Below are 27,639 nucleotides of genomic sequence, written 5' to 3' on the forward strand. Positions count from 1 at the left end.
GATTGGCAGTCTGCAATATATGAGTCACAAAAGACAACTCTGATATAATTAGGATGCTAAAATGACAGTGACAGAGTGTTATTTGAAGTGTGAAATAACATTCAAATGGTTTGTTACTCTGCATTTTCAATAGAAATATAACTTTTGATGTATGATGCAAGGTGACAAACAATTAGCATTGTTATTGCAGGGGGACATATCAAGTAGGCATTAAACAATAATTTTCAAAGCTGCAAGAACAGAAGAGGGTCAATGGAATATGAGAAGGGCTATCATCACTCACAACTGTGAGGTATCTCTTTTTACTAGAAGAAACTGCTTCAAAAATGTCCCCTCACCTCTCTCCTTGGAGTGTGTTCAGCTTGGGTATCAGCCCCATTACAAACCAATAAGAACAGGCTTATTAATTGCTTTCACCATATCATTTATTTGCCAAGCCTTGCACGTTTAGCCATTGATAAGTGAATTTCCATTGTGCAACTGTTGCAAAATTTGTGCCATGTTCAATTAGGTTTCATTGAGGTTTACATTGAGGTTTTGTTTATTACATTACTCAGTTAGCAGATTTCTGTGATTAGGCTGTAAGTGGTCTGAATAATATCGATCTTAATATCTTAACGGTCATTCTTCTGCTGAGGCTAATTATCAGAGCATCATCTAGAGCAGACCCCTAACACACTGTAGATGATTGAAACAAAAGGAAGCAAGATTTTAAGTTATGGTCACTGAATAGAGGGAGGACAACCTTAAAGAGTTGTGTGCTGTCAATGAGCTGCATCTATTGGCCCTAGTTGTGAGCTCACTACTACTGGGACAAATCTAGAGTAAATCTGTTGACATCAATGGAGTTACATCCATGTGAAAAAAACGTAAGTGAGATAAGAATGAGCTTTAATAGAAGTTTTGTCTGAATAAGAACTACGGGTAGGATTAGCAGAATTCAATTTTTTTTTATAATTTCAATGTATAATATCAGTGTTTACATTTAAGCATTTTTTATTTTTATCTATTTAAATTTTCACAAAAACTATGTGCAAAATTATGGGATTTAAGCATTTTTTTCAATTTTTAGTGATTTAAATTTTCAGTTGTGGGAAATTATGGGGAGATCAGAGAACACGAGAGATCAGACAATAATTATTTAATGTCAGTAAATATTGTTTTCAAAAAGTTAAAAAGATTTAAAACTATTAAAACACAAATTCTCAATATCACATCTCAAAATATACAAAATAAATATCCTTCGATCAAACTCTAATAAGTTGTTAAGCAGTATTTTTCTTATTTTGCCTATCTATACATATCTATTTTTATTAGTGAAAATATTTTTCACCAGTTTCTGTGTGTGCGATTAAATCAATGTTTACCAACATTTACCAATTAAAAATCTAATCCTTACAAGCCTAACTATTGGCAGTGTTAAAAAAAACACAACAGTACTTCAAGGCTGCAGGTGAATGTGTGGATGTGGTATATACTGTATCCATATCTGCAATGTGCATGAAAGTGAAATTGGCCACACAAATTACGTGAAGGTGCTGAGATCCTTTATGGTGGAGTGGATGTTTGGCTTTCAAAACAAATATTACTCAAACTCACCTCTACTGTCTTTAGAGAGATCAGGTGGGTGAGGTAATATCTTTTACTGGTCCAACTTCTGTTGGTGAGAGATGGTGAGGAAAGAGAAAAAGTGGATTAAGATGGATTATAAACAAGTGAGAAGGGAGGGGAGAGGAATGCAAGCTTCTTGGGTCTGATGCCCCAAACTACTATCATTCAGGCAGGCATGGGAGTGGCTAGCAGGCCTGGTCCTCACCATGGCTGCTGCTATAGTTGTAGGTGGTGGAATGCTCTCCATTCCCCTGTCCTCTAGGGGACCAAATGGTAGCTGGAACAGAAGCAGCCTGCAGCCATCAAAGATACCGGAGACCTATTTAGAGCCAGAACCAACACTTCGACCCCCAGTGCATCAGAACTTTAAAACTGAATTAATTAAAAAAATCTTATCTTCTTTTTGCATTTTTTTCCTCTTGGGAGTCAATTTCACTGTTGTTTATAGTGACTTTCTAGTAAATGGCAGGTTTCAGAGTAGCAGTCGTGTTAGTCTGTATCCGCAAAAAGAACAGGAGTACTTGTGGCACCTTAGAGACTAACAAATTTATTTGAGCATAAGGTTTCGTGGGCTATCCGAAGAAGTGGGCTATAGCCCACGAAAGCTTATGCTCAAATAAATTTGTTAGTCTCTAAGGTGCCACAAGTACTCCTCTTCTTTCTAGTAAATATCACTCTCAGGTTGTCATGCATTAACACAGAACCACAATCTGGATGCTGCAGGGATTTTTTTTTTAATCAAAACTGTTTCCACTGATTTTTTAAAGATAATTGTAATGGAAACATTTCTATTGTTCTGGTTTTGTAAATCTTGTTATTCCAAAATCTAAATTGTATACCAAACTTGCCTGGGGTGGGAACATCCATTTTAAGCAATTAGCCTTCCATGGGAGTGACAATGTAATATCCCAATACTTTGAATGGTCCCTTACAGGGGCAGCTCCAGGCACCAGTGCACCAAGTGTGTGCCTGGGGTAGCAAGCCGCGGGGGGGGTGACCTGCCGGTCCCTGCGAGGGCGGCAGTCAGGTCGCCTTTGGCGGCTTGCTTGCGGGAGGTCCGCTGGTCCCGTGGATTCGGCAGTTATTTGGCGGCGGGTACGCCGAAGCCACGGGATCGGCGGACCTCCCGCAGGCATGCCGCCAAATCCGCGGGACTGGGGGACCTCCTGCAGGCATGCCGCCGAAAGGAGCCTGCCTACTGTGCTTGGGGCGGCAAAAAAACTAGAGCCCCCCCGGGTCCCTTAGAATATGTGCTAACTACTTATGCTACTTATGTGCTAACTACTTATGCTGAACAATCTGATCCACCTTGCATTTGTCTGTGAGGCTCAGAGTACCTTTTCTAGACCTGAAGAAGAGCTCTGTTGACTGGAAGCTTGTCTCTCTCACCAACAGAAGTTGGTCCAATAAAAGATATTACCTCACCCACCTTGTCTCTCCAAGAGAAGAATAGTCTAGCTAGAGCAATGATACAATCAACTCATCAGCTGTGCAAAACTGTCTTAAGTACTCACACCAAATGACATTTTAAAATATCTTTCCATAAGACTGGGAGATTAGCATATTTTATTCTGTTTTTGAAATCTTTGAGATCCTATTAGAGATTTCCTGGTGAAATGCTTATTGTTCCGTTCATTATAATAGGCTGGTTCAAGAGAGGCTGAAATGTAATTTATTTCATTTTATTTTTTATCAGCAAATAAGGGTCATCTATCTAAAAATATATTTGAAATTGTCAGGCATACACATTTCATTTGTTATGCACTTAATGTAGAATTCCAGTCAAGTAACAATATCTGTTGATCACAGATTACGCCAGGAATCTTAAGTAATCTTCTACTTTCTGTTAAAATGTTTATGGACAGTGAATAAATGCTCACTCTGTATATGCAAACAAAGCCCCTTACCACAGGAATGTTTGTAAAAATACAATTAGGAAGGCCAAAAAAGAATTTGAGGAACAGTTAGCCAAAGACTCAAAAAGTAATAGCAATTTTATAAAAAAATATATCAAAAGCAGGAAGCCTGCTAAACAATCAGTGGGGCTACTGGACGATCGAGGCGCTAAAGGAGCACTCAAGAATGATAAGGCCAGTGTGGAGAAACTAAATGAATTCTTTGCATCCGTCTTCACAGCTGAGGATATGAGGGAGATTCCCAAACCTGAGCCATTCTTTTTAGGTGACAGATATGAGGAACTGTCCCAAATTGAGGTATCATTAGAGGAGGTTTTGGAACAAATTGATAAATTAAACAGCAATAAGTCACCAGGACCAGATGGTATTCACCCAAGAGTTCTGCAGGAACTCAAATGTGAAATTGAAGAACTACTAACTGTAGTCTGTAACCTATCATTTAAATCAGTTTTTGTACCAAATGACTGGAGGATAGCTAATGTGATGCCAATTTTTAAAAAGGGCTCCAGATGTGATCCTGGCAATTACAAGCCTGTAAGTCTGACTTCAGTATTGGGCAAACTGGTTGAAACTATAAAAAAGACATATAGATGAACATAATTGTCAGACATATAGATGAACATAATTTGTTGAGGAAGAGTCAACATGATTTTAGTAAAGGGAAATCATGCCTCACCAATCTACTAGAATTCTTTGAGAGGGTCAACAAGCATGTGGACCAAGGGGATCCAGTGGATATAGTGTACTTAGAAATTTAATGTTGATAAATGGAAAGTAATGCACATTGGAAAGCATAAACCAAACTATACATATAAAATGATGGGGTCTAAATTAGCTGTTACCACTCAAGAAAGAGATCTTGGAGTCATTGTGGATAGTTCTCTGAAAACATCCACTCAATGTGCAGCAGCAGTCAAAAAAGTGAACAGAATGCTGGAAATAATTAAGAAAGGGATAGAAAATAGGACAGAAAATATCATGTTGCCTCTATATAAATCCATGGTACGCCCGCATCTTGAATACTGTGTGCAGATGTGGTCGCCCCATCTCAAAAAAGTTATATTGGAATTGGAAAAGGTTCAGAAAAGGGCAACAAAAATTATTAGGGGTATTGAACGGTTTCCGTGTGAGGAGAGATTAATAAGACTGGGACTTTTCAGCTTGGAAAAGAGATGGCTAAGGGGAGATATGATTTGAGATCTGTAAAATCATGACTGGTGTAGAGAAAGTAGATAAGGAAGTGTTGTTTATTACTTCTCATACCACAAGAACTAGGGGGTCACCAAATAAAATTAATAGGCAGCAGGTTTAAAACAAACAAAAGGAAGTATTTCTTAACACAACGCACAGTCAACCTGTAGAACTCCTTGCCAAAGGATGATGTGAAGGCCAAGACCATAACAGGGTTCAAAAAAGAATTAGATGAGTTCATGGAGGATATGTCCATCAATGGCTATTACCTAGGATCGGCAGGAATGATGTCCCTAGCCTGTTTGCCAGGAGCTGGGAATGAGTGACAGGGGATGGATCACTTGATGATTACCTGTTCTGTTCATTCCCTCTGGGGCACCTGGTTCTGGCCACTGTCGGAAGACAGAATACTGGGCTAGATGGACCTTTGGTCTGACCCAGTAGGGCCGTTCTTATGTTCTAACCTACAAAATCCTGGAACATATAATTATCCGGAGAATCAGTAGTTTCCCTGTAATTTTTTTAGGATTTCTACCTTCTTCCCCTGCTGAGACTCCCAGTACTCTCACTTTTTGTTCTCACATGATCTTTGGTTATCTTGGGATTGCCTTTCTAAGTGAATTTTAATCACAAATGCAGTAGTTGCATTCAGTACCAGGAGTAAAATTCTGATCCTATTAAAGTCCATGGCAGTTTTGCAATTGACTTCTATGAGACCAGGATTTCACCACCCAGATATTTTCTTATTTCTCAGCAACTTCAGGTTCTCTGTAAGATTTTCTACTTTAGCCTCCAAAAAGGAAATGGGTTTCTTTTATATTGTCAAGATCAAGGAGGCATTGATTGAATCTTGATTACATCTTCCAGTTTCCATTACTGACTTACTGCCATCAAGGAAGCCTGGACAGATGTACTTTCAGATTGTCTTAGGACTGAAGTGTGTATCCGTGATCTGAAGAATTCTGATCTGAGTGGTTTCTGTTTTATTTTTAGGTAAAATTCACTTGGAGATAGGATACTCTACCCTTCAAATGCAACTGTTTTGTTGTGACATTCAGTCACCAGTGTCCGAGATAAAAATTGAACATAATGCTTTAAACCCATAATTTTGCACAACTGAGAATTTAAACAGGTAAAAATAAAAAAGCTTAAAAATAAACAGATATTATCTATCGAAATTATTTTTAAAAAATTCAGCTTCCGCCAAGCCTACTGCTACAGTAGGAATGAGTGAGAACTATTCAATTTCCCCCCCACTACCTTCTTCTTAAATGCTTCCTACTTCCTCGTAAGTACAGTGGAGTTGTACCAAAAACAAGAAAGGAATATAACCCTGAAGACGGGAGAAAGACTACTTAGCAAATTACAATTATAAGGTACTGTAAGTAATTCTACATAACCTATTAAGAAAACAGTAGAACAATATAAATTAATTACAGTTTTGTGGTATATTGAAAGTAACATACTTCTAGAACAATAAAAGTCCGATAACCAAAATGAAAATTGAATATTTGAATTTCACATCACTAATATCTCTTGGTTATCCCACAAATCTGGGGGGGAAAAGACCAATAAATTAGGAAATATTTAACATTAAAATGTAATTTTCCATAGGAAGTATTTCATGTGCATAGAAACTAAGTATAATATCTGTGATATTATCTGTTAATCTTCTACATGCAGTGCATTAACCACAGTATGTGTAGAAAAGCTTCCATTTAATGAGATATTGACAGTTGTTCTTAGATGTACCTGAATGTATGTTACGCCGGATAATATGTAGTCAGAAGAAAAGGAAAATCAGAAAGAAAAGAAAATGAAACAAAATCACCCTACTTTGTTTTACCTTGTAGGAGTACGTATATGTGTATAACTACTGTAGCATTTCTTTCCTACTATTTTAAACTATACTATCAGTGCTTACCCATCCCTGTAGATGAATGTTCTGCTTGTTTGTTGCAGAAAAGCTTCTTTTTTCCTATATAAAATTTCCACTTCTTGGTGCTTTACACTTCTTTTGTTAAGCTTTTATATTTCCCAACTTGTTATGCTGGAAATTCCTGCTCTTTTACTCTTCCTTTTGTTATGCGCACAAAAAGACACTCCAAGAAATTACCCACCCTTGGGTGTCAACTGAGAGTTTTCTCCTTGGAGCATAGATTTTGGGTTGTTTTTTTCTTCTTCTAGTTTTACAGTATGTAGTAAAGATTTAAAGGATACTTGTTTGAAAATGTTCTAGTTTTCATTCTTGTTTATGTGTCCTTTTTTTAGGTCATGTTTTTATCTGTTTGGTTATTTATGTTCTTGTACAATCATTGGACATCATTTTCCATTGTAAACCATTCTGAATTTTCTTAGAGCTGTGAATAACTCTTATAGTAGAGTGCAATTGATTTTGCTCCTTCGCTCTCATTCATGTGAGGAATGCTACTTTGATTGTTCTCTTGTAGTTTTTCCTTTCTTCTGGAAATTGATAAAACTTTGTTAATGCTTATTGAGTAAGTGACTTGTTAACATATGTTTGCCAAACCAAGATAAGGCATTTCCTTTTAGATTTCTGTTTTAAGATTCCTATCAGGTAGCTGTGCTCTTGTATTAATAATGTATTTGGCATTGCAACCCCATAAGTCACCTTGAAAAAACATGTATTGGTTCTCAATGGGGGTGGGGGGAGGAAATTATGGTGTTTCTTTGGTTTTCCCCTAGTGTTGTATAATGTCTGTAATTTGCTTAGATTGCAATTTTAGCACAAAGAAATTGAGAAATAATAATAAATAACAGTAGCAAAACTTTGCATTTATTCAATTTTCAGTCAAAATGATGAGTAATCAGCATTATTATTCCCATTTACAGAAGGAAAAGGATATAGTGATGAAGTGACTTGTCCAAGTTCATAAAGCCAGTCAGTGGCAGAGTCAGGAAAAGAACTCAGGTTACTTTGCTACCCTGAACTCAACCCCATAACCTCCAGCTGCCTCTCTACAGAATATTCATGTATTAGGTAGATAGATTTCTAAAACATGTCTATCTATCCTTTCACACTATGAAGGGCACAGGGAGAATGGGCATGTACATTAAGAATATTAACGAATGTTACAAAACAAAAAATCATGAATGCTATTCATTCCCTTTCATCGGTCTGTATTAATAAATACATCCCCTTATGCCCTTAAAGCAGGTTGTTATTCACTCAAGCACCTCAATTCATCTCAACAGCCTTTATCAAAAGGAGGAAGAGGTGTAGCTAGGTCCTACACCATTTAAGACTTGGTACATTTAAACCAGCACATTGAATCCCAACCCAAAGCAAACTGGAAGCCAGTACAGATCACAGAGCCACACAGATAATCAGTTTCTTCAGGAAACGCTGCTAAGCAAGTAGGCAACTCGTATTCTGACTAGCACAGTACAGGTGTAACCCACATGGACTACATTTGAATGAAAAGATCACAACCTTCGACCCAGTAACAGATTTAAAAAAAATGTATTGTTGGCCACTGGTGTTACCTAAATATCTAGAAGCAAATTCTGATAGAATCCCAAAGTTGCAAAATTTCTGTCAGAAATGGCAGGAAAACTCCTTCAGTCAAGGAAACTGAAATAACCACAGTCAATAATTGCTTCTCCCAACCTACAAGCATGATTTTCATCTTGTCTAGTTTGACTCTGAGCCAGCTAGCCCTCATACAGGCCCTAGTCTCTGTTTGCACTGAGTACGTTTTTCAGCTGGACTAACCAGATCAGAGAATATGAAGATGGAGAACTAGGCATTATCCATGTACTAAAGACATTGCATACTATGTTTCATCATAAATCACCTTAATAGTCACACCTTAAACAGGAGGCAAGACAAAATGGAATCCTGTGGATTTTCATATGAGAGAGCCATCGATGAGCAAAGGCCCAACATTACCTTCTAGGTTCACTTAGAAAAAAAGGACTCGAAAGACTCCATCTGCCACTACTATGCAGAGATTAGGGCTGTGAGGATTTCAGGGATCCTGTTGGAGACCGCTCCGTTTTTTTTCTTTGCTGCAGGGCTTACTCTGGAGCCATGCTGTCATTGATAGACTCACACAAAGCTATGCATCCTATCTGTGGAAGGGTAGAATTAACTCCCAATCAGAGTTTCAGTTGGAAAGCTACTGGAGCGGTAAGGGATGGTATCATGAATACTGGCTGCTCCTCTTTTCCTCCTCCTTTCCCAGGTCCTGAGGAGCAGGCATCTTCTTCAACCTGCTCTTCAAACATAATTTACATACTAACCCCCTTCCTGGGAGTTGGATTTATTAGCAAAGAAAACAACAATAAAGTAACATGGAAATTACCTCAGATCTTCTCCCCAGACTTGCCCCTGCCTAGGGTTTCTCCCTCAGAACTGCTCAACCTGCACCCTAGATCACCTCTCCTCTGAGAGTCGTTCCCGCTTCCTTTATACCAAGTGAGGTATGAGTCCCCTGCCTTCGGGAGTCAGCAGAACCCCCATAACACCTTCACAACAGAAATGCTCCCTACTAACAGGGTAAGGTGTTTCAGGCAAGTGGTGCCAGCCTGTTAGAATCCTAAGCAGAGCTCTGATACAGGAGCATAAATGGGTCAGCAGAAGAAGAGACGATAGCATGGAGACCGCAGTTGCTCCTTTCTGCTCCCTCCAGGGCTGGTTTGCTGTCTAAGGTCCTTTCTGCTAATGTAAGCTGGGGGTGGGGGGGAGCATATGCTAGCCCATGTCATTTATGGTACATACTAGGCAGTGTGGCAGAGTGGATTCAGTGAAATGGGCAGGCTTATGTCACAACACAGCCATGAGAATTAAAAAAATATCTGGCTTTTTAAAAGAAAAAAAATCTATTTGTGCCCAGGCCACAGTAAGGCTGTAGGGCTGGAGATGAAGATGTATGTTAAATGGACACCCACAATATTCATACAAGTAGTTTTTATTATAATGAACTTCAAACTTACACACAACTCTTTACCCTCACAATGCACCCAAAGGCATGTTGTATTAATAGATCTCTAAAACACTTCCTGTCATGTCTTAATGCTGTATTTAAATATTTATTTTACAGGTGAGGTACTGAGAGCTTTCAAACTAGGTTAAGAGGCCTGAAGGTTTCTCAAATTCTTTCTACTTTTTTGAATAATTTTTTTAAAATGTGGTTTTTACACTCTGGTGTGGGCTTTTCATAATAAACTTTGTGAAATCAGCTCGTAACAAAGTCTTAAAGTCATAGAAATATATAAAAGCCAAGCAAATGTGTTGTTGTAACCAAACTGCTTTGCAGAATAAGACGTTTATAGTGTGTATGTATATTTGGGATGCCTTCTGATCTCTTGGGTATCTGATACTACTCCATTTCTCCTGTCATCAATCTCCCACACTAAATTTATTGTTAAAATAAATGTATTTTAACAAATGCCTCCAAGTTTTATGGCTACATTAAGGAGCAGAGAGAGAAGCAACAAGCTACCCCACCTTGAATGGTTGTTCCATCTCCCCACTCCTACCACGGGGAACAGGACTCCAGAAAGGAGACAGGGAGGACGTGGGCCCATATGGCGCACCATGGGGAGCAGTGCACTCCATAGTAATGGACAGAATAGACTGCTCATCCCCTCATCTAAGCAGTAGCACAGGAAAACTGGCATCTCACAGAGGTGCAATCTCGCTGGTATTCCTCTGGCACTGTAACTCTGCACTGCTGCCTACCTAGCCCTGTGGCACAAAATCCACAATTTAGCCTCCATGCAGCACCTCATCATCACGGGTTTTCCCTTACTTAGGGATGATGTGAGTCAAGGGGTTAGAGCACGAGAATATGAGCCAGTATTCCTGGATCTTTTTCTAGCTGTACTTAATGGTAGGCGTGGATGTTCGTCCCATCTAGAGATCAGGAAAGAGCTGCATTTGCAATAATTTCTAACCTCCCCCCCGCCATGAGCAAATGGTTAGGCAGTGAATGGAGCCATGGTTCCACACCCCCTGGCACATACCCGTCAGCAGAGCCAGCTGAGCACATGGTAGGGAGCATGTTACACCCAGAAAGGAGTGTCGTAAATTAAGTACTCTTCACCTGGGAACAAGAGGGGAATCCAGAACCAAGTTAGAAGGCATACAGTTGGCAGAGTAAATTATAATGATGTAGTCATGTGCATCTAAATCCTAAACACTCTTTCAGTTTATTTAAATTAGCTTTCAAAATGCAAAGATGGTGTGCCACTGTTTGTCATGTGTGTGGTTATTTTCTTTTTATTGAAAATCCTTTGGAAGTTCATGGGTAAATCCACACAGTTTTATGGCTTTGTGATATTGAAAATGCTATTCATTTTGATGTGTGATTGCTTTAATAGAACACTCGTATACCATTAACACCTCTTGTTTTTATTTTCAGGACAAATTATGACATCAACATCCAAAGGAATTTTCCGGCCATTTTTAATTATCTTCATTGTGCTGGGTTGTTTCATGGCATTTTTACTTATTTACATCAAACCAACAAACAGCTGGATCTCTGGTCCCATAGAATCTGCCAGCTCAGTTCTGAAAATGAAGAGCTTCTTTTCTACCAAAAGTGATTATTTTAATGAAACAACAATACTAATCTGGGTTTGGCCATTTGGGCAGACATTTGATCTTACGTCCTGCCAAACAATGTTCAACATCCAGGGGTGCCATCTAACTATTGACCGCTCACTATATAACCGATCTCATGCCGTCCTTATTCACCACAGAGACATCAGCTGGGATCTCACTAATTTACCTCAGCAAGCTAGGCCACCATTCCAGAAGTGGATTTGGATGAACTTGGAGTCTCCAACTCACACTCCGCAAAAGAGTGGCATTGAACACCTGTTCAACCTGACCCTGACTTATCGGCGTGATTCAGATATTCAAGTGCCTTATGGCTTCATGAAGGTTAGCACGAGCCCCTTTGCATTTGAAGTGCCGAGCAAAGAGAAGTTGGTATGTTGGGTTGTAAGTAACTGGAACCCCGAGCATGCTCGAGTCAAGTATTATAATGAGCTAAGCAAATATACTGAAATCCATACCTATGGGCAAGCATTTGGAGACTATGTGAATGATAAAAACTTGATTCCAACTATCTCCACTTGTAAATTTTATCTGTCCTTTGAAAACTCAATCCACAAAGATTACATTACTGAAAAACTTTACAATGCTCTTCTGGCTGGATCTGTACCAGTTGTATTGGGCCCATCCAGAGAAAACTATGAGAATTATATTCCAGCAGATTCTTTCATTCATGTGGAAGATTTCCTCTCCCCAAGAGAGCTAGCAGAGTATCTTCTGATGCTTGACAAAAATAATAAGCTGTACCTTAGCTACTTTAACTGGAGGAAAGACTTCTCAGTGCATCTTCCTCGGTTCTGGGAATCACATGCATGCCTTGCTTGTGACCATGTAAAGAGACACCAGGAGTACAAGTCCATTGGAAATTTAGAAAAATGGTTTTGGAATTGAACTTTTTACCTTTTTGTGCATTTTTTCAAAGAAACTGACATAATCTGTAGCCCAAGTGGAGGTGGAAAGGGAAAAAAAATAATCTGTGTTTTATGTCACTGTTTATCAGCTATCCTCTCTTGGGGTATCTTATTTATGTTTGTCAGAGATTTTAAAAGCTCAGCATCAGCAGTCATCAATACTCAATTTTAAATTATACTGTATATAGCTAATTATGTGCACTGAAGAATAATTTATTGTTTACTTTAATTTTTATTCAAGGGTTTTTCATGTTTTCAGTAGATTATCTGTCCCAGTTTTACACAAGATGTAATGATTTTTAACATTGTGTTTTTTACTTTAGATTAGCTATTTAACATGCTTGGAAAATGAAGACACAAATCTTAAGATTTCAGAGAATTTTAATGAAATGATCTACTGGTTTAGTTTGAAATTTGTGTAATATTTCAAAAGACAATAATGTTTGTCATAGTTTAATTTCTGCCCTCTTAAATTCTAAGAACACTATTGAATTGAATACACTGCGTTAATTTAAGTGGTTCCTTTTGATAAGGTATATGGATTTAGAAAAAATGTATTATAAATAAGCTTTAAAAAGTTATCAAATATAAGAGAGCCTTTGGATTCTAAACAGGAAAAAGGTATTCCCCTTACAGTTAGTTCCACTAAGATAAGTTGGAAATATATGGATTTGCTCTCATCTCCTTAAGATAGAGCATTGAGGAACTGAGAAAATTAAGCTCCCAAGTTAGTGTTTGAAGTCCTGATTTCGCAAAGCATTTAAGCACATGCTTAAACTTAAGCATGTGCTTATTTGAATCAGGGTCACAGGTAATGCTACTTTAAATACAGTTGAATAAATTGCAACATACTCATTTGATCACACTCATCTGTATAACTAGATGCTCAGCTCATTTTCTTCTTCTTTCTTAGCACTTCACTATTCGGGCAATGTTTATAGCCTTCTTCCAAAACTCATGATTGTACGCCAAGCTATCATGCAGATTGGTCACTGTGAGCTCTGCTGATATCCGGTCTGTGTACCAAGTCTTTAGTCTCCCCTTTGGTTGTCTTCCATCCACAATCACTGCAAGAGACATCCTACTGATATAGCTGTACAGGCGCCATTGGATATGCCTGTTATATAAAAATTGCCAAATCTTCCAAATATTTTTTTGAATATTTCTGAATATTTGTGAATTATTCACCCAACTCTATAAAAGTCTGTTCCAACTTTAATTGAACTTTAATCACAGCTGGATAGCATCCTGAGGTGGGTGAATAATGTGAAGAAATATTGATTGAATATTTTATTAGAAAAAATTGTGAAATTAATTACATACATTAGATTAGTATTATTCAACCAGCTCTAGTCAGAACAAAGGCTCAGTTTGTTTTTAGGGGGTTTCTTGCTGTTTTGAAAGTATGTAATATGAAAGTATGTAATTTAAAAAGAAGTATCAGAACAATGGATATAATCAAGATTTGAATATAAATATGTTCATAGTATTATGTGTGCTATCATAGCAAATTCTGAAATGCAGTTTTGTCATTATGGTTTTTAATATGTATATTAATATGTGCATTATTTGGATTCATTATCCTGTAACCTCAGCAACTAGAATTAAAACCCCCAATAATCATAGATATGGTGGTTTAATAATGTAGATGTATTTTGTATTAAGATAAAGCCACTGTACATAGTTCTTGATGGCAACATGTGCTTATCACCCACAGCTCTCACTGACTTGTAGGCAGCTCTTAGAATCAAGACCCTTTATTTTGGTATGATCTCAGTCAGGTTTGAATATGTACATCTGAATATACTAACTGTATAAGATATACTGTAGTATAAGAACCCTAAAATAAATGATTGTTGAAGGAGAACTTTAAGGGAACATACTCAAGGCCCAGATTCTTAACTGGTGTAGATCAGCATAGTTCCATTGACAGCTACTGGTTATGGATCTGGTCCAAACTTAACATCCTTAAATGAAAGTAAATCAGAGGCAGAAATTTTGGACTGTGCCTAAACAGAATGGCAGCGTCCCTCTAGATTTAGTTTAATCTAAAGAGCAGTCAGCAGCTGAAATAAAGCAAGAAGAAAGAAGCCAAAAATTTAGAAAAAGGAAGAAAACTACAAAAACTTACATCAGGAAAAAGTACAGCTTGAATAATATTTAAGGCCCTGATCCAGCAACACACTTAAGGGCGTACTTAGTTTTAAGCATGGATGTAAGTGCTTTGCTGGAGTGGGGCCTATGCTAGCAGTTGATTTTTATGGTAAACACTGGATGATATGATATGATATGTGAATGATATGTTAATTTCTGTGTTACCTCCTTGTAATCGAAGGAGTGCTGAATGGTGTGAAAGAACTGTAGATTTAAGAACATAACATGGAACACTGAATGAAAAGGTTATAGAACTACGAACTAGAATTGATCTTTTACGTAACAGTTCAAAAGTTGCCTTCATGGTTCAAATATTTAATTATACCCATTTATTGCAAAGTCTTAAAAGGTTTACTTACAGCATACTGTGAATCTCCTAAATTCACCAGCACTTCAGTATGAAATATAAAGGGACAGCTCATGTTGTGCATTAATCTGATAGAATGAAATCCAATCATTCTCATGTGGAGGAGATTTCTTTTGGTCACTTATTTTTCAAGGGACTGGCTAACCAGGTTATTTTAAAAAGCAATGGTTTTTTTTCTCTTATTGAATTACTGCTGTCAGAAACACTCCATCCTTTGTGGAGATTTATAGAATTCTCTGTCTGCCAAGTTACCATACCAAAGGGCCAGAGTTAGTCTGGCAGCACATGGTAGCATATGTGTTCATACACCAAAAGTATTTAATAACAATAACAACAAATTTAATTTACCATTTTCTGGATCTTTTTCTTTCTCTTTCTTTGTTGCTCAGTTTTCTTTCTTCCACAAAACATGAAAATCCAGCTTCAAATCAGGTTTACCACTTTGTAAAAACCTGTCAACAAATTAAAATGAGCTAAGGAGCACACTTGTGCTGCTACTACATCTGCTATAACCATTGTTGTACTCAATCACGCTAGCACTGCTTGACATCTAAGCTTTAATAGAAGAGTCTAAGGGTTCAATCATAGCCCGATCGAAGTTAATGAGAATTCTTTCATTGACTTCTAAGAGGTTGGGATCAGAAATATTTCTTCCTAATGTCACGCCTGGTGACAGCCAATTCCATTTGGATGGAAAAATGCAGATGCAGCAGGTGTAATTGTTGATGCCTTTCCTTTCGAACAATGACAGTATTTTTGGGGTGGTGGATCTTGACTTTGGAAGTGAAAGTTTTTTTCTTTAGATGCAACCTTGATTACTCTAAAGAATTGCTTCCAAGAAATCAGTCAATTAATGCTATAATTAATGCTTTCCACAGAACAGTGCTGTAGAAAACCAAAGGGAGTTTTTCAATAGAGTTTTGTGAATAATGGATTTTTTGGTTTGCTGGTGAGTCTGAAATATTGGAAAAAAATAGATTCAGGTTGAACCAAAAATTAAAATGTTCAGCGAATCAAAAAGTTGAAATAAATTGTGTAATGTGTTTAAAAATGTTTAAATTTTGAGCATTTTTAATATTTTTTGAAATTTTTAAAATATTGAAGGAAATTTTGAAACAAAAAATCCTGTTGAACCAAAAAACTGAAACTTTTCATTTAAAAAAATATTAAAACAAAACAATTTTACTTTTTTGGATTTTTTTCTGTTTGCTTTACAACAGAGATAATTTGGTGAAATCAACATGAATTCACAAAACATTTCAGTGTTGCTGAATCTGCATCGTTTTCCACCACAAAAATTTAGTCTGAAAAATCTTGCTCAACTCTAATTTTCAAAGGCCCACAGGTCAACTAGACTCTCAACTCCCTTTGAAAGTCAATAGAAGTTAGTTTATTAGCTGCCCTTTGTGCCTTTAAAAGTCTCCCCCATAGAGATCATGTCATAAGTATCCTAAAAAATTGTATTTCTACTGCTGGAAGACTATTTTGAAGCTGTATATGACATTGATCATTATATCTGTGATCCCTCAGTGGTATATCTTACATACACAATCCACAATGGAAGAATCAAATAGCAAATCAGTAGAAGAGAGTATGGACAAAAACCAATTATGGTAGAACTAATCATGGATGGAGGGTTATCTGGAGTTATTAAAAGGAGAGAAGTAAGGGACTTGTATGCCTTTAGAGGATTTGGTGGAAGGAGGTAGTGTTAGAGGAAAAGAGAAGTGAAAAATGACTGGCCAGATAACTCTCCACATTTTTATCAATGATTTTAATTCAAGCATTCAGGCATCTTTTATCTTTCAGTCATCCATAACCTGGGTGTATGCTCAGTAGTTTCCAGTTACCGCAACAGTTAATCATTTATTTTCTGTGCACTGAGAATACATTTTTCAGTATACCTGCTTAAAAGAGAGAGAGGAGGCAAAACCTGTGCTTTTCACACAATATTATATAGTGTAAGCACATCCTTTACTTTGCTTCATTTTCAAACCGTACCCCTGCACACCTTACTCATTCATTTCTTTACAAGGCTGTCTTTTGGACATTTCTAGACTTCCTATCTTATCATGAGCTATCTCCCCTTCATCAATGTGGAAGATTCCCTTCATCACCAGATCCTTCTTAAAAAGTATCAGGGGTAGCCGTGTTAGTCTGTATCCACAAAAACAACAAGGATGCATCTGAAGAAGTGTGTTTTTTACTCACAAAAGCTTATGCCCAAATAAATCTGTTAGTCTTTAAGGTGCCACCTTGTTGTTCTTAAAAAGTGGTTCCTTTCTTTCATTTCCCAGTCACTACAGCTCATATGCCATAAGGAATCCCCATTCCTAAGAGACCCACGGTTGCCAGTTCTTTGAATGCCCTTTTCTTGTCATCTGAGAGGATCACAGTCACAACGAACAAGCAGCCTGGGTGAGGTACATTAAATTTAAGCACGATATTGCCAGGGACATTTTTTTTTTTTTTTTTAAGAACAAATGAGACAAGTGAGTACTGTGCTGATGGAGTAAGAATTCCTGGTTTTCAGGCGTGGTATGTAATGTGTGAAGAGAATACATAAAACTGGCTGTGTTATTTAATACATAGTGAAAAGTTAGTCAGTGTCACTGGAGTACAAGCATTGGTTTCTAAAAGCAAGATCTTAAGAAAAAGTTAGTATGTAATTCCTTTCCAGCTTTTCCTTTACCTGGAGCAGATGGCTCACGTGTGAAAGGCAGATTGACGAGCATCAGTTAAGGAACTAAATGTTGCCGATGATTAGCTAATAATGCTCGTATTGTGTCTTTTGTTGGATTAAGTGACAAAAAGTCATTTATGCTTCTTTTTTGGGGGGTGGGGAGGGAACTGTGTAACACTTTAACTGATGCATATTTCATTTTTGACATGATCAACTCTAATTCTAGTCTTACTTCAAAAGTTGGGACTTCATTGAAGGTACTCCTGATTTAGGACCCGATCTAACAAAGCACTGTGGACTCCATTCAGCAAAAAAACCTAAGTATAGGCTTAAGCCCTGTTGACTCCAAAAGAGACTCAAGCATGTGCTTAAAGTTAAGTGCATTCTTAAGTGCTTTGCTGAATTGGGACCCTCTAACTGACTTCAATGAGACTACTCACATGCTTATATTTAACCACATACTCAAGTGCTTTGCTGGATCAGGATCTTATCCTATTGCAGATTGTTAGTTACTGTTAAGACTAACAGTTGTGGCTGTGTTTTAATATGACTGATTTTAAATAATAATGATTTTGGTAGGATGAATGCTAAGAGAGCAGGTAGGTTTCACAAAAAGTAGTTATTTCAGCATTAGCTTTCATGGCTTTCATAGCCAAATCGCCTGTTGACTCCAACATGAGTTTTAGCTAAGCAGGGAATTCAGGACTGGATGATCATTATATGACTGTTACCAACAAATAGCCTTCCTATTTGTTATTTGTGTTGGAACAAACAGTTCCAGAGCTAATTCCTGATTCTAGCTTTAGAAAAATCAGCATGAAAAGGAAGTTTGTTAGATGTGTTTGTAAGAGCTATAGAAATGCCTGTAAATGGATTAAATAAATATATTCAGTGATGGTTTGAGTTTGTGGCATAATTGCCACAGAAAGACGCATGTTATAATGCCCTAACTTCATTGGAAATATAGGAACCTCATTAGTAAGGCCCCCTACTTGAATTGCGGGATGATTGTCAAGTAATTGCGGCTGAGTTGCGGACAAGACATGGAAAATTGGGGGGAAAATAATAATAGATTTTTATTAATTGTGGTAATGTAGAAAAGCCAGAGAAAACTATTTGTTTAAGAAAAATTTGTTGGGACAATATAAACACTCAGTATTATGTTATGCCTGCTAATTTTTTTTATTTTTCATATATTTTTTTTTATTCTGACAACTGGTTGATAACCTCCAGTACCTTATATGGTGACTTCAGTCCAGTTCTTACTGCATCCATGGATGTGTCATAACAATCTTTATACAATTAGCACCATTAGCCTAAGAAACCCAGGACTGAATGGAGACTCCCCTAGAACTTTTCCTCCAGATCAGAGCACAGTCTCACTAGAAAGATGGTATCATTTGCATTACTTCTACCTGTGACGGGTTTATGATTAAATAGAGCATTTCAGTCTGCAGTGTAGCCAATCCAGTATTAGTGTTTATAAAGTATGGTGCCAGTCTGACAAATTAAGTGTCTATCATTATTGGAATTATTCATTACTTTTCTAATATTGCTAAATAATTAATAAGTTTACACTTTATTTGTTGTCATTTGGTAGTCAAAATATGTACTTGTTATTGTTTCCATGAATCCAACCCAATGGAAAGTGACCTGGGTGAAATCCTGTCCCCAGTGAAGTCAATGGGAGTTTGGCTATTTATTTAATGGAACTCAGATTTCTCTTCTGGGATTTAGGTTTAATCTCAAATACATGAGCATGCCGAATAGCAGAATTTTAAAGATATATGGGTTAACCAGCACTTGTACATCTGAAGTTAGGATAAAGTTCTAAGGGATTCTGGAGACCACATCCAACCAACCACTCTGGCAGTCAGTATTTGGAGAACATGCTGTATAGTTATTGTCTTCTGACAATGGATGAAATCAGCAGTCACACACAATCTATTCTATATTGCTGAGTGAATAAATTACCCTAGTGTCTATGATTTTTTTTACTGATATGTTTTAATCATACAAGCGTTACAGGAAGGGAAAGGAAATATGGAAAGGTTAATTCCTTTGGAATAATTTAATGGTTTAATGATGCAGTGAAGATAGTGACAGCAACAAAGTGAGATGTTTTCTGTCTAAACAAAAGTCCTAGTGTGCCAAACTGTTTCCAGTGAATGAGCAGAAAGGTTAAAAATTCAGAAGTTTTTAATAGGATTTGAAAAACATTGTATTAACATATTGTATTTTGCACTATTTTATATGTATGTATAAAATCAAAAAGAGATGCCAAATGTACAGTTTGTAAAATAATATTTTTCTGATCTGAGGATGTCATCACATTATGGTTCTTACTGTGTCAATGTAAGCTGTGAAAATGTGATGTACCATCACAACACTGCCCAGCAAGGGCCCTTCTTAGCATACAAATTAGTCACTTGCATTTTTATATAAACCATATTCACAAATCAGAAATCACTTTTCTACTTGTTTTTTGTAGAATATTTTTCCATGTTTACAACAACAGAACTGTTACTTTATATCAAACATCAATTTTGCTTTAAAATATTCTTTTGAATAGTTGGACATGTGTCTTAAAAAGGCCAGATGTTGAAATCTATAGCAAAATGTGCTTCTAAAATCCCAAACAATTCATTTGCCAAACTACAGTGCAGTTAAAATCTAAAATGTTTTGTCTAATAAGAAATGATACTACAAGTAAAGAAGGCCAGTTCTTTACCAGCATAAAGGTGGGAATGTTAAAATTGTAAGGAAAAATAGTTGACAATTATGAACTCAATCCTCTGTCTTTTTATGTATCTTGGAGAATCCACTGCTTTGTGCCATAGTTGAATGTCCCAGATGTTCAACAATTTAATGACATGTCATAGGATTGGCCTCCAAAAGATTATTGACAAGAATTATGAGAAATAACCTACCATTATTTGTGTGAGTTAAAGCTCTGACACTTCATTAGGATATATCAGCATCGGACCCTGCTCCCATACACTAGTAGTACCATCCCAGGGAAGATAATAGGACTCTATATGGGTGCAGGGCTCTGAGCTTGCAGGCCCTGATGCAAGATGGCCAAAGTCCAGTTCTTGGATATTTGAGCTTACATGCATAACATTGAATGGGATTTGATTTGGACTCTTGCTTTGTGATCCCAGATAATTGTGTTCCTTGTGTTGATAGTATGATCTATTATATGTATATACATAAATAAAATTGTGATAACTGAATTAAGAGGAACTTCAGTAAAAATAATAATAATCCTGAGATGCAAACATTTTTAAAGAAGCTATGACAGAAATAAGGCCTGGTAAAATGTGCTTTATTTTTAATAATTACTAACTGAAGTACCTTCATTTTCCCCAAAGGTTACATCTTAAATGGCGCTACACATTCCATGATTGGGATTTTACCAAATCATATCTCTTTGCTGCCCTTGGACTATGGCAGGGATCGGTAAGCACCCTGGCAGGCCGGGCTGGTTTGTTTACCTGCCACGTCCGCAGGGGCTGTGGGAAGCGGCGGCCAGCACATCCCTCAGTCCGCACTGCTTCCAGCAGCCCCCATTGGCCTGGAGCGGAGAACCGCAGCCAGTGGGAGCCGCAATCAGCCGAACCTGCGGACGTGGCAGCTAAACAAACTGGCCAGGCCTGCCAGTGTACTTACCCTGGTGGGCCGCGTGCCAAAAGTTGCCGATCCCTGGACTATAGTATCATACTGAAATGACTATGAAAAATGTGGAGGCTTATCCACTGATGGTTTTTCAGTACTGTTTTTAATTTGCTGTATTGTTATAATTTTCTTCTGATTATCTGTAATTATGTTTATAATTTTATACACCATTTGACTGCAATCTGAAGAAATCTACTCTATGAAACTACAGGCAACTGTAACCATATCAAGGATGTCATTATGTGAAATCATTCTATTAGAAGTTTGTTTTCTACATGGTTAATAAGCAGCTCACTGACTTATTTATTTAGCACTGGCATTCACCCCAAAGGATAAACACTGGATATGTAAATAATAGTGCTCTATATATGCCTAACAAATTATTGTAATAGGTATATTAAAAATAAAAGGAAACATTCTAAGTGTATTAAAGTTCTTGATTTTGGATGTCTGTTTTCTCTGTTTTTATTCTCACAAGATTTCTCCTCAAAGGCCTGATCCAAAGACCACTGAAATCAATGGGAGTTTTTTCATTGACTCCAACTTTGGATCAGAGCCAATAAACACAACTTCTGCTATTCTATTGCTTGTCTATCCATTATGGGTGCACTTGTCAAAAGCTGTCAGCATTGGCCTAAACTGTCCTTGGCTGCACTGGAAGCAGACTTAATCCAATGCTGAGCACCATAGGTGCCAACTCCAGGGGTGCTCCAAAAAAAAATATAGTGAGTGTTCAGGACCCACTGGCAGCCCCCTGCAATCAGCTGCTCCCACCAGTGGGGCAGGAACAGTTTGTATAGTGGGGGTGCTGAGAGCCATTGAACCAAACTGTAAACCCTATACATGATGGAAACCACTTCAAGTCAGGGGGTGTGGCAGCACCCCCAACACCTATGCCTCTTACTCCCCCCAGTACCTCCAGCCTGCTGGCAGCCCAGCCAATCAGCTCCTCCCCCTCCCTCCCAGCACCTCCCACCCACCACGGATCAGCTGTTCAGCAGCATGTAGGAGGCGCTGGGAGGGAGGGGGAAGAGCGAGGGTGGGGGGGTGGGAAGAGGCGGGGCAGGAAGAGGCAGGGCGGAGTGAGGGCAGGGCCTGGGGCAGACAGGGCCTATGCTGAGAACGTTTGAAAATCCAAACCAAAAGTTATTGTTTAAAATGTGTGTGTGTGTGTGTGTGTGTGTGTGTGTGTGTGTGTGTGTGTGTGTATACACAGATCACACATTTGAAAACAATAAGGGTGAAATGCCTCCCAGCCTTACTCATACAAGAAGTCCCATTGAACACACTCACATGAGTAAAACAAGCAGGATTTGTCCCTGAAACAATAGAGAGCACCTGTTACAATAGGTTCTGCTGTACCTCGTTTGTGCAAGTGTAACAAGTGGTCAGTGCACAATTCCTAGAGGATGTGAATCCATTACAGGCCCTGGTGCTAGAGGCTGGCTCTTTAGCTCAAACTGTAGAGAGTCATTTTTTTAACTCAGTATCCCTGATTCAGTCCCCTATGTTGGCCAAAACTGTGTTGTCACGCTGTGCCTTTTGCAGGCATGTCTCTCAAATAAGAAGCAAAAATGACTTTAAAAAAATCTTCAGAGAGAAAAATGTCAGGTATTGGTTAACTACTGCTCCACTTATATCTGTGACAAAGAAATCTCTGTTCACTGTCACATGTGACTTGGTTACCATTCTACAGGATGTGTTTGAGGTGTTTCAGCAGAGTTCTGCTTTCACAAGGCAGGCACACTCCCTCACCGCAGTTTCCAGTGGCACCCCAGGGGCTGGACAAATGCCCTTCCCTTTCTCAGTGCTGCGTATAAGAAAGACGACACCCTTTTTCCTCCTCACCTTCAAATACCATGTTGGACAATAAACCAAATCTAGGACACAGCATAAATCCTGCTGTCCTAGGGACAGAGATACTCTGAAATCATCCATGCCCTTTCCCTCCCAGCCTCTACATCTTCCATTCTCCTATACACAAAAATCATTTATTTTGAAAGAACTAGGTCTCCAACACTGGAGGGCAAGAAGGATATAGCTAACCCAGACAAGAATGGTTACAAAGGGTTTCAGAATCATTTCCATACAGACACAAATGTGCACATTTCACTAACTTTTTACTATTCCTTTCTCCCACCACAGTCGTGCATACCTAGCAGACTGCACTGGCAAAAAGAAGCTATCCCCTAATATCCAGGGCCAGCTCCAGGCACCAGCAAAGGAAGCAGGTGCTTGGGGCGGCTAATACAAAGGGGCGGCACTCCATCCACTATTGGGGTGGCACGTTTGGGTCTTCGGCGGGAATTCGGCGGCGGGTCCCTCAGTCCCTCTCTTCCTCTTTGAGCTGCCACCGAAGAGAAAGAGAGGGAGTGAAGAACCCGCCGCCGAACTGCCGCCGAAGAATGGAGCGGCCCGATTGAGCTGCCTCCGAAGTGCCACCGATCGGCTTTTTTCTGTATTTTTTTGCCGCTTGGGGCGGAAGAAAACCTGGAGCCGGCCCTGCTAATATCTGATTCACATTTTTCAGGCACATTGTTTCAGGTTATTACAATCACTTCATTTTCTAAATTGGTCAGACATCTAATCTGTTGCACCATTAGAGTCCTGGTATCCTGGCTCTCCTCCTTATGCTAAGTTACTTTTCCAAGCCTTACCATCCCCTTCCTTCTGCACCAGAGTGGTTTTGGGTGGGGTTTTTGTTTTTGTTTTGTTTTGTTTTACATTTATCAGTATTGATATTGGCTTACATGGAAAAGTTTATTCTTATTTTCAACTATGCTGGTTGTAGTCATTTCATTCTTGAACTAGTGAGCCCAAAAGCTTTGCACTGTTATCCATTCATTGTCTCCAAATCAAATCTAATAAATCCTCAGGTACACTGAAATTAAGTCAGACTGAGAAACATGGGCAACCAGGTGCCTTTTCATTAGATCTATAATTATTTGTCAAACAAATATATTGCAATGTAATCAATTTAATGCATTGATTAAATCCACAGTAGCTGTTTTACACTCAAAACCATTTATTTAGAAATGCCTCAAGATATCAGATTATTGTACAAGGCCCAGTCCTTCACTCACAGGAATCATGGCAAAACTCCCACTGTCTTCTAGGTGCAGGACTGGGCCCCAAGTGCAGAACAACTGTTGCTTAGAAATTCAACCAGATATTGCTCAAAACGAAAACATTAAGAAAAATATTTAGGATAGGATTCACAAAGGTATTTAGGAGCCTAACTGCCATTTAAATCAATGGGTGCTAGGTCCCTAAACACCTTTGTGAATCCTACCCTTACTCACTCATTTTTATTAAAGGTAAATATTTGGTTTCTGCTTTTGTTCCTGCAGCACTACTTTTACCAGCTCAGTCTTCCAAATAGTGAATTCTCAACTGCAGCTTCCTCTGTCAAAACACATTTCATGCTGCATGTTTGAAAAATTCTTTTATCTTTCATTTGATTTAAAAAACATCCTCTTTCCCACAAGCTCAGACCCTCTTTAAAAAAATTACAGAACCAAAACCTTAATCTTTGCAGAGATTTTCCACTCTGAACATGTCATTTGTAAACATTGCAGTTTAGCAGGGTTTCAGGATATACACTGGGTTTTCAGCTAAACATACTATGGAGCCACAAAGAAACACTTTTTTTTAGGATGAAATAGATATGTGTACAAACGTGGAACACGCTGCAGGAGATCTTTTTAGCAAAACTATGCCGAAGTGAGCACTATTATAATAATACTTGGCACGTACAACACCTTTCAACCAAGCATCTCACAGCATTAGTGATTTAAGTCCTGATCCTGCAAACACTTATGCAGGTGCTTAACTTGATTCATATGAGTGGTCAAGCTGCAGTCAATGGGAGCACTCCCATGCTTAAATTAAGTACATGTATAAGCATTTGCAGGACCAGAGCCTTATCCTTCAAAACACTTCTGTGTTAGGTAAGTGTATTTCTCTCCTATTTCCAAAGAAGAGAGAGGTTACTTCTTGTCACAGGGCAAGTCGGTAGCATAGCCAGCAGCAGAACCCAGATGTCTTGTGAATCCTTCACAAGACAACCATAAATCATCTCTATTCTTGAAAGTCTATAAACACATGTTTAGTGTTAATCATTGTCCCCTGGAAGTCAAAGCACATGCTTAGGCGCTTTCATGGAATGTGATGCTTTCCTGAATTGGGGCTTAAGTTTCTTGACTTCATAATTAAGCTTGTGAAACTGGTCACAAGGCAGTGCCTAGATAGTATGCTAATGACCACCTTTGTCATGCAGTTGAAAACACTGTGGACCACCTCTTAATAGAGAGGTTGTCTCAAGGACACATCTCCCAAACTCCAATCATAATCCAATTTGTAAGCACACAAATCCCAGGCAGGGCCGCCTGGGGGAGGGGGGCAAATGGGGCAATTTGCCCCAGGCACCGGGCCCCACAGGGGCCCCCACGAGAATATAGTATTCTATAGTATTGCAACTTCTTTTTTATGGAAGGGGCTTCCGAAATTGCTTTGCTCCAGGCCCCCTGAATCCTCTGGGCGGCCCTGATCCCAGGGGGACCTATAGCAATTGTTTACATGGAAAACTCATTAGGAAAATATTTATGAGATAACAATGATAAATATTTAGCTCTTTTTGAAAGAGGTGAATCACCCTGTCTTCCCCTGGCTCTTGGTTCCCTGCTCCCCTGCAGTTGCTTTCCTGATCCCTAGACCTCTTGTCTTTTCTGCACATGTTGCCTGCCCTCCTCCTTGCCTGGCCCCCTGAAGAGTCTTTTTCTGCTGGTACCTCAGGCTCTGTTAGTGATTCCTTGTCATGCTCCCTATAGCAATTCCTGGCTCCACTCCCAGGAGATTCCCAATACTGACTGGCAGCTGCTAGCTTCACCCTGAGGGCAGCTCCTGTTTCCTCTTATTTATTTTGTCTTCTAATCCCTTATTCCTACACAAGACAGTTCCTTTCTCACATTTTCTGGCCCAGCAGCACACTAAAACCATCTCAAAGCCTTATGTGACTTGTATTTTCCTAAAGTAACATATTAGCATAATTTAATTAAAATTCCTTGTGACGTCCAGAAACATGAATTTCAAGGCATTGTTGATTGCATTGTCCTAATGCTGCAGTGATATCTCCATTGAATGACACTACATCCCCAGGAGAGATGAATAAATTCTTAATAAGCTCTGTTATCTCATTCGAAGTTAATTACTTTTGTTGGTGTTTCTGCCTGACAATGCATCCAATTTTTAAAACATTCTTGAAAATATCCCACTCCTCAACCTATTGTCCCCTAGACAATATTTTCTTGCACAGTTCTCCCTCATTTTACCAAACATCCAAGCCCCTCCCTAGTAATCTTTCAACTTGTTACCAATTCAATGTCAAGTCTGTCATCGGTCCCATCCTATTAATAAAAAAACATCTACAGCGCCACCTCCAAAGATGAAGCAGATAAAAACAGACTGTTACTCACATAACCCCATGAACCAGCTACACCCCAGTACCCTCGCTGGAGAATAGTGGTGACTGCAGCCAGCCCTCCTGTTGCTTCTGCAAAAGGAAAAGAGAGGAAAGGAAGAGAGAGAAGAGGAAAAAAGGTACTGAATGGAAGGAAGCAGAAGAGGGAGAAAAGCGGGAGAGAAAGGGAAGAGAGGGGAACTGGTCGGGAATTTTTCTAAGAAACTATTTTTGTTGGAAGATGTTGATCCACTGAAACCCAAACTTTTTCTAGGAAGGGTCAGGTTCAACAAAACTTTGGTCATGCAAGCATTCACAAGGTCTTGGTTTTGTCCTGTTCTGGAATGGGAAAATCTTTGAAATCTCAAATTTTTCATGGGATGGGAAAGCCATTTCTCACACAGCTCGAGAGAGATGTTCCTCAGATCCCCAGAGAGAAGGAGAAAAAACCTAGCTTGGGGCTGAAAAATCAGCCAGAGCCCTGATTCTCTCCTTCCCGTAGGTGGTTTGCATCCACCCCATGCTCATTCCCTCCCTAAACTCCTCTCTACAGCAGCTGTAACTTCTCTGGGGACAAAAAGTTCTCACTGCACTGGCACCCCTTTTCCAGCTCCCCTCTTCCCCCCACAAACCACATTTGCTTCATATAAATCATATCAGGATCCTTCCACACATCATTTATTTCCCTCTCCATTCCCTGATTGGGTAACAGACATTTTTGAAACACGAGAATGGTAAATAAGGGAATTGTATGAAGAACACCCAATCCATTCCACCCAAGCCTTCATACAAACAAAATGCTGCTCACATAGTGATGGAAACAAATAGTTCTCAATGGAAGCTATTTGGGTGCTATTTAGAGCGAGGCTTGGGTGACCAAACATACCACAGACAGTGAACAGTCACAGGAAACTGTCACAAAGAGCCCTTAGGCTCAGAAGTAGTCATCTATCAATTTGGAAAATAATCTATGAATAGTATACTGGCAAAATCAGGAGCTACTCCCAATAGTCTCTCAGGAGATACTAAACTGGAGGTGAAATTTTACAAAGAGCCTAAGTCCCATTTTCAAAAGTGACTAGGC

At 38.7% G+C, this 27,639-nt stretch overlaps 1 protein-coding gene across 2 annotated transcripts in view; it reads left to right on the forward strand.

The window, feature by feature from the left end:
* FUT9 (fucosyltransferase 9) overlaps positions 1-21,544 on the forward strand; it is a 148,042-nt gene extending 126,498 nt beyond the window's left edge. For both annotated transcript variants that reach the window (XM_042857600.2, XM_042857599.2), the window contains exon 2: positions 11,108-21,544. In XM_042857600.2, the coding sequence (XP_042713534.2) occupies positions 11,108-12,195 (1,088 nt within the window). In that variant the 3' untranslated portion in view covers positions 12,196-21,544. The remainder of the gene's footprint in view (positions 1-11,107) is intronic.
* Positions 21,545-27,639: the final 6,095 nt, after the last annotated feature.

This window comes from Chrysemys picta, chromosome 3 (assembly GCF_011386835.1).
Source record: "Chrysemys picta bellii isolate R12L10 chromosome 3, ASM1138683v2, whole genome shotgun sequence".
Classification (NCBI taxonomy): domain Eukaryota; kingdom Metazoa; phylum Chordata; order Testudines; family Emydidae; genus Chrysemys; species Chrysemys picta.